Raw genomic sequence first — 7,836 nt, forward strand, 5'->3', positions numbered from 1 at the left:
AATTCCTCTCAAGTCAATTAGACTATTTACTGAACTTTTTCTGTATAGAGCTCTCTGAAAACACACATGAAAACAACTTTCCAGGTACAAATAATTATAAAGTTAAGGTTTTATAATAGGTATGTCTTCCAAAAAATGTTATATTATTCTGTTTCTTTCTTTCTAGTATGAGATGTAAGTTTTAATATATTTTGTAGGCATCACCACTTCTTAGAAACCATTTTGTTTATTTTACTTTTATTTTAACATACATAAAGGCAGCTTGTAATTGCACTGGATACAAAAGACAAACAAATAAACACACCTTATTGCACTTAGGAAATATTTCACATGAAGTATTGCACATGATAGAATTGTATCAGGAAAGCCACAAATTGATAAGCAGATAGAACTATTATTTTTCCAGATTTGAACAATACAGACTTTTTCCTGAGAGACATTTGCCACATCACATATTGCACATTTTCCAACACGTTTATCTGTTTTACAAATATTCCTCATGTTCTTCTTGTCCTTACCTTTGTGAGAGACTGTATATAAGGCAATACTTTATATACTTTTGAAAAAGGCAAGTTTACAGTGAAGAAGTGAAAAAAATAACATAAATACCTAACCACCCCATTCTTTGGGGGAGAAATGACAAAAAAAAAAAAGAAAAAGAAAAGAAAAGAAACTTGACAAACTTCTTTAAAAAGAGAGAAATATTACAAAGCTTCATTTCATAAGCATTGCCCATTTACTAATGTCCTTGGAGTTAGCAAAATGCATTTAGACTAAATCTCTGTGCTGCTAGTTAAAATTTTCTTTGTTTATGTTCAGTTTTTAATACCACCATCTAATTCCTTCATACAGTACAAATGCATGAAGGGCATACATTGTTTGTAGTCATTCAACAATAAATAATAACTCTAAACCTAGTTATTTTATTATCTCTGAATCAAAAATATATAAAGTGCACTCAAAAGCTTTGCAGTCATTTATCTCATCCTTGGACAAGATTTATCAGTCACCTGTGACACTTTCAGATCATGGCAGGAGTACTCCATAATGCAGACATGCCTGGAATTTTTCTCCCTTTTTTCCAGTCTTGTGTGGAAGAAAGTTTCCCAAATAATACAAACGTTTTTTTCTCACAAAGTCTTAATGGGAAACTTCTGACCAGAGAGCGGCATTTGCCCACAGTTGTCATATTTCCTAGAGTTCCATGTTAGAATGTCTATAAGCAAATATGATTCCTCTTTATTTGGAGGGTTTGCTACATATCCAGTGTAAATTCTTGTCACATTCTGTGCTGCTGATCTCTGCACTGTTCAGAACTGCACAGTTCTCAGACCCCGTAAGGTTGAACCTGTCAAACAATAAAGAAACCGGAATTAGTTTCAGCCTATCATTTCCGTTCAGTTATATGAAAATCAACTTTGTGGTGGTGGTGATGGCTTCTGCTTTTTTTGTTGTTGTTTTTTTTAAGATGTAATGCATGAGGCAAGTATGCCAGTCAAATGATCACAGAACAATCTGTAGAGACAGTAGACAAAGATGGAAAAGAATAGTATGTGGAGAGAAGATACAAACTTAAGAGTGAAGAGCTCCATTCATTTGGCTGGTGTGTCACTACAAGAGTGACTCTTATTCATTTTTGAGTGCAGAAACCCTTCGAGAAACTTCCCAGAAAGTGCACACGTTCAACAATCATGCATATTAGTTCATACAGTTATGGGGGGTAACAGCCCCTGGTGCCCATTTGTGGATGTGGGGCATACTAAGGATTCTTTTTCTAGAGATTTAAACTAGTTCTCTGAATCTCTCATTTTCATGAAACTAGAGACCTAACAGTTCATTCACATCTGAGTGACAAAGATTAATACTAAACTTATACGGTGTCCTTCAAACTTGAAAATATACAGGTAATGGAAATTAAGTAAGCATCTTTAATTTTGGGGCAAGTTTTCTCTCAGACCCATAGAAGCTTCTAATTATCAATAGGTATTGGAAATATTGTTCTTTATCCCTGTGGATATGAGAACTGGGAAAGTTAAAAGGGAATTCCTTTCCAAAAAGTATCTTGTCAATTAAATAAAAATATTAGATTGGAAATTTTTTTCACATCATCATAATTATACCTGGAATATTTGAATCTTATTTCACTAGAATTTACTGAGATCAAGTTACTAGAAGTACTTATTGTATGAACTCCAAGCAGATAAAAAAGGATATTACCATTAAAGCCCTTCTTTAAGAATTCCATAGTTTAGCTGTCCTCAACCATTTTGGTACCAGGGACAAGTTTCATAGAAGATAATTTCTCCATGGACTGGGGCAGGGGGATGGTTTTGGGATGATTCGAACACATTACATTTATGGTACACTTTATTTTATATTTTTTTTAATCAGCTCCGCTTTGAATCATCAGGCATTAGATCCTGGAGGTTGGAGACCCTTCCCACAGAGTATAACATACAAAAGAGAATGTTAAAGCTCTGCTTCTAAGAGCACAACCCTCATAAAGAACAACACTTTGAAAGAAAAAACAGGAAAGCTGCCAGCTTTGGGAGCTGGCAGCCTTGGAAGCATAAAGAGATATCTTGAAACTCACCAGTTGTTAAATTCTTGGCCATTTGACCATTTCCACGTCTGGCCAGCTTCATTTTTCAGCCCGATCCAGTGTTCAGCTCTACCCACATGTTGTTTTAAAAAGTTCTTGAAGGAAGAACAAAGGAAGTGTATGTTAAACCACCCCTCTTGGTATGTATGTAATACATTCTGTTTTTCAAATCTGCAAGTAGTAAGCATTGTAGCTCAGCTGATCATTTGTATTAACTAATGATTAATAGTGCGATGTGGGTTCAGCTCATTTGGATTTCTGATCTTTGAAGCTAAACACATCACACTTAAAGACTACACTGGACTCTCATTTGGACCTTAGACTGATCATGTGGTTTCTTGTGACTAAGTTTTCCCGGGTCAGAGACAGACAGAATATCTACACTTAGAAGGAAACAGAAGAAAATCACGGATTAGCTATATAAAATAAAAAAGAATACCAACACTTTATGGAATTCTTTTTGAATGCCATCTTACCATGTCCTCTTTAGAATCAATGACAGCAAGCGTGGCACCATGTTTGGAGCAAAAGTTTTGGGCCAAGGTCCAGTTCTTTGTTTTCTTGGAAATAAGGTAGTATTTCCCCTTGTGTCCAATCCAATCATCTGAGCATGGAAACACATGGGTGTTTGGTGGCGCTGATGATGCATATTGTCCTGGACAGTTGTACTGGCCCACTGTGAACATAAAAATGGTGTGTTTTAGCAACACAAGGAACCAAGTACCCATAGGGTACAAAGTAGTTCAGGGATACTCTACTAGGTGATAAAGGAAGAGAGGAAAGAAGATGAACTAAAAAAAAAATTTTATGGAAGTATAGTTGACATACAATATATTAGCTTCAGGTGTACAGCACACTGATTCAGAATTTTTATAGGTTATGCTCCATTTAAAGATATCAAAAAAGGAAGGTAAATTCCATAGAGAGCAAGAAGGCAGTTTTTCACTTTATCTGATCTCTTATTGTACCTCATCATCATTGTACAAGGTCTAAGAAATAAGAGGGTGTCACTTTGGTCAGAAAATGGTGGGGAAATTTAAAAATCTTGAAAATAGTCTTTTGACTCTAGTTGAAAAGGGGTATAAGGTATAGGGGTTGGCTGAAAAGTTGGTTCAAGGTAACAGAAAAACTGAATTTTATGGCCAGCCCTATATTATAAATTCCAATTAAGGTTTTGCATTTGAATGCAGAGGGGGAAGAATTTGAAGACGTGATAGATATAACTCTATATGGCAAGGTGGAGGAGAGAATACTAGCAGAGTAGCAATTCAGAATACAAAAAGGTTTATGGCTGGGGAATGTATCCTAACATTGTAAAATTTCATGTGTGTATAAAACACAAATGAATCTTGGTATAGCTGTATGCTTCAAATACCGTAACAAAACTAGCTCTTGGAAGCTTCTAGATATATTCTTAATTATCTCAATTATCCATACCCACTATTGTGTGTCTTTTGAGATAAGAGACTGTCCAATTCCTGATTAATCTATGGCTTAGATATCATTTTTTAATCAACAATGAATGGGCAGCCCACATTTTTCCAATTAAATATCAATTTGTTTAGAATCTAAATCAACCCTTTCTGTTCCAGAGTTAAATATCTTCTCACATGTAATTTTATCCCATGGTATTATATAAATCATAGACAATTTTTAATAGTTCTAAAGCACTAGAAAACTAGAAAAGTATTGTATCAGTTATCTAAGGAATGTGGAACCATATTTTATATTTCCTAGGAAATTGACCATGTACGAAAAATGAGATGATTTAAGATTAATCAGAATTTTTGATGAACTCATGAAGTGCAGACTCACCTGATAGAGCAACGAGAGCTATAATGAGAGTGGTGATGAAGACCACGTTTACTACAGCACATGGGATAGGAACTTGAATGGACCCTTCATGATATGTTGCAGAATAAGTCCCAGTGGCATGACCTGAAGAGAGAAAGTGGATGATGAGGCAGGCTATAGAAGTAAGAAAGAGATATTTGATTTTCTCTTGAGGCATTTAAAAAAATATATGTCTCCCTACCTTCTTAAGTGAAATTTATAAGTTACGTTTCCTCAAATTTTGAATAAGTTATTTTTGGCTAGAAATGAAACAATCCAATCACAATAATGAGATTATAAAATATTTGCCCAAATATGTACTGAGTAGCTATGAAAATCAACATATATTATAATTGTATTCTTTAAGGTTTAACTAGACAAAGAGATGCTGTTTTCCTTCAAAGCAATTTACTATGCAATGGATGTTAAGACAACTTTTGCCTCTTCTGAAGGTTGTTTTTCCCAGCATAGATCTGCTTTCAAATTTTCCAAGAGAAGACTTTTCTTCACTCCTATCTGGTTCTATTTCTCTCAACTTGTTAAAGCAAATCTTTATTTTCTCATCAGCATACAACTATTACCAGAAGCAGCGCTTGGTAGTTAGGGTAGCAAGTTCAGAGCTCTCTGTCTAGTTTCACTTCTCACCATGTGAGACTCAATGAAGGGGCTCAAACTCAATGCAGGAACATCTCTGGCTCCTCAGCAGGTATCAACACATCCAAGTAGCTCATGGATGCCAGAGTCCACTGGCTTATCCACTGGACTCACACTGTTGGCTTGGACATCCAGTGGATAAGCTGAGGAGGTGATTCTCTGATTTTAAGTTATATCATTAGTTCATTAGTTAGGGCTATTGTTATTCACAGTTTGTTTTATCACCTAGGCAACAAAACATTCCCCTAAGAGTATACTTCCGCTTTGGTTACAAGCCCTGTCCATTAATGGAGAAATTTGAAAACAAATCCTCTAGTACATATTGAATCCCTCAAGGGTGGTGCTCAAAGATTGTTCACACTGATAAAGCTACAAGAGCAGCATAGACTTAATATTCATAAATCAAGTATTCAATAGAAGATTGGGATGATTTCAGGAAAAGTTCACAATTCCTACAATTAATTCCTTCTTATTTCAACTATGCTATTATTGAATGGTTTTATTCTTAAATATACATTTTCTTTCAGGAAGTTCAGCTGAGTCATCAAGTTATGGGTATCTGGTCACCAAAAAATTTGTGTGGCTTGCAATATCCACACTTGATTTTGTGTTCCTAAGTGAAAGATAGTTTTATCAGAGGCAATGAATGCTTTTCTAAAGCAAACCATGCTAGTAGACACATATTCAGAAAACAACCCCCTCCTTTAGGTATTTTCACCTCTGTTGTTCTGAACACATTCTTTGTTACTGGATAGTTGTGTTTACAAGTAAACTCTAGTTCCTACCTTCTAGTGTTTGGGGCACCTCATTAACATGAGAGGAAGAGAGAGAGAAATGAAATAAGTCAAGAAAGTTTCACCAAAAAAGTTATTGGAAAACAATGGGAAAATCCTGGTGACAAGAGATGAAAAGGTCTGTGGATAGATTAGACAAACAGAAAATGAGAAAAGTGATACAGAAAAAGTGTAGATTTTGATGAAAAATAAAAGAAAGGAAGAAAAATGTCTGATTCATATAGAATTTGAAGTCCACGATTAGAAAGGTGAAATAGAAAAGTGAGTGCCAAAGAAGTGATGCTTGCAAATTGTGGTGCTGGGGGACTCTTGAGAGCCCCATGGAGGGCAAGATCAAACCAGTCAATCCTAAAGGAAATCAACTCTGAATATTCACTGGAAAGACTGATGCTGAAGCTCCAATACTTTGGCCACCTGATGCAAAGGGCCGACTCATTGGAAAAGACCGTGATGCTGGTAAAGATTGAAGGCAGGAAGAGAAGGGGGCAGCAAAGAATGAGATGGTTAGATAGCATCACTGACTCAAGAGACATGAATATGCACAAATTCTGGGAAACAGTGGAGGACAGGGGAGCCTGACATGCTGCAGTCCTTGGGTTCACAAAGAGTTAGACACAACTTAGTGACTGAACAGCAACAACAACAAATAGAAAAGTGAAATGGAGGGAAAGAGTACCCATAGGACTAGAGAAGAAGACTGTGTTTTCAAGAATTCTTTATGAGGTTCTCACAATAAATTGCCTTTGGACACTATAAATATTCAGATGCTTATATGGCTATTCTCTCAAAGTCTGGAAACCTGTGTTCCTAGCAACTGGAGGATGTTTTCTTGAGAACACAAGATAAAGCCCATGAAAATCACACAATGGTACAAGGTTCAGCCAGTCAAGAATGAAAAATAGAATTTTTCATAAAGAGAGGCAGTGCTTCCTAAGGGATGTCCAGATGGCTATGAAAAAATGATACTTCACTGGGCTAGGGAGGGGATTTTCTAATTAAATCTGAAAAACTGAGATGGTATAAAATAAAACAAAGACGTAGATTTTTAAGAAGTTTCTAAAATTCACCTTTGTGATTTCATTTTGTGTCTCAGGTATTCTGTGTTCACATAGATAAAGAAATATTTACTTCTTCCCACTTTCTCTTGTATCCTGATCAAATAGAACATAGCCAAGTTTTTCCACAAAAGGCAAGCTTGATTTTCTCCCTAACTACTGGTGTATATCATAGATAGATATAAACATAGATGTAGATATTACCAGTATTTAGAGAAAAAGAATCGACTTACTTTGTTGTTCTCTTTTCAGGTGCAAGGAGCTGGTCTCTGTTGCAGAAAAATCTTCAGAATTCATCTTCATCCTTGTCACAATCCCCCTGGTTAATCCCACGTGGAGCCAACCTACAGTGAAAGTCTCTGCTGGAGCTCTTGTTCCGTCTCTGTGTCTTTGAGATACCTCAGCATTTATATTCAGCTATGTTGTCTCCACCCCCTTCCTCTCACCTCCTAATCGCTCAGATACTCCTGTTCTCTTTAATTTATGCTCCAGAGGCTCAGACAGTTTACAATGTGTTGTTGTGGTGAGCTATGGGTTTCCCCTGCCATCTGAAATGTGCTTTCTCACAACTGTAGGTGCAATATGAAGAGGCAAGCGGGAATTTCCCAGAATCTGAGATATCCTTTTTAAATTTGTAGAAAACAAATAGTTTAGGAAATAGAATATCCAAGTAAAGAATTAAAAGTTAGAGATTCCTATATTTGAGATGGAAATAATTTGAAGAGTCATATTTCCCTGGAATCTCATTCATTCATTAAATCATACGTTTAACAACTAATATGCATTGAACATCTGCTATGAACCCAACACCATTTGGGGTTAGAAGATTTATTGTTGGTTAAAAAATCTATCCTCATGGATCTTTCTCCAGTCTGGAAGTGTTTTACTTAGCGAGCTA

The 7,836-nt window shown here is 35.9% G+C and overlaps 1 protein-coding gene across 1 annotated transcript; it reads right to left on the reverse strand.

The window, feature by feature from the left end:
- Window positions 1-207: 207 nt before the first annotated feature.
- Window positions 208-7,407, reverse strand: CD69 (CD69 molecule). Its single transcript, XM_010858595.1, has 5 exons — window positions 7,172-7,407; window positions 4,418-4,540; window positions 3,079-3,278; window positions 2,594-2,697; window positions 208-1,348 (listed from the first exon to the last, which is right to left on the reverse strand). The coding sequence occupies exons 1-5, from the start codon at window positions 7,239-7,241 to the stop codon at window positions 1,240-1,242; spliced, it is 606 nt and encodes a 201-aa protein (XP_010856897.1). The 5' UTR covers window positions 7,242-7,407; the 3' UTR covers window positions 208-1,239.
- Window positions 7,408-7,836: the final 429 nt, after the last annotated feature.

This window comes from Bison bison, unplaced genomic scaffold (genome assembly GCF_000754665.1).
Source record: "Bison bison bison isolate TAMUID 2011002044 unplaced genomic scaffold, Bison_UMD1.0 scf7180017864390, whole genome shotgun sequence".
NCBI classification, from domain to species: Eukaryota; Metazoa; Chordata; class Mammalia; order Artiodactyla; family Bovidae; genus Bison; species Bison bison.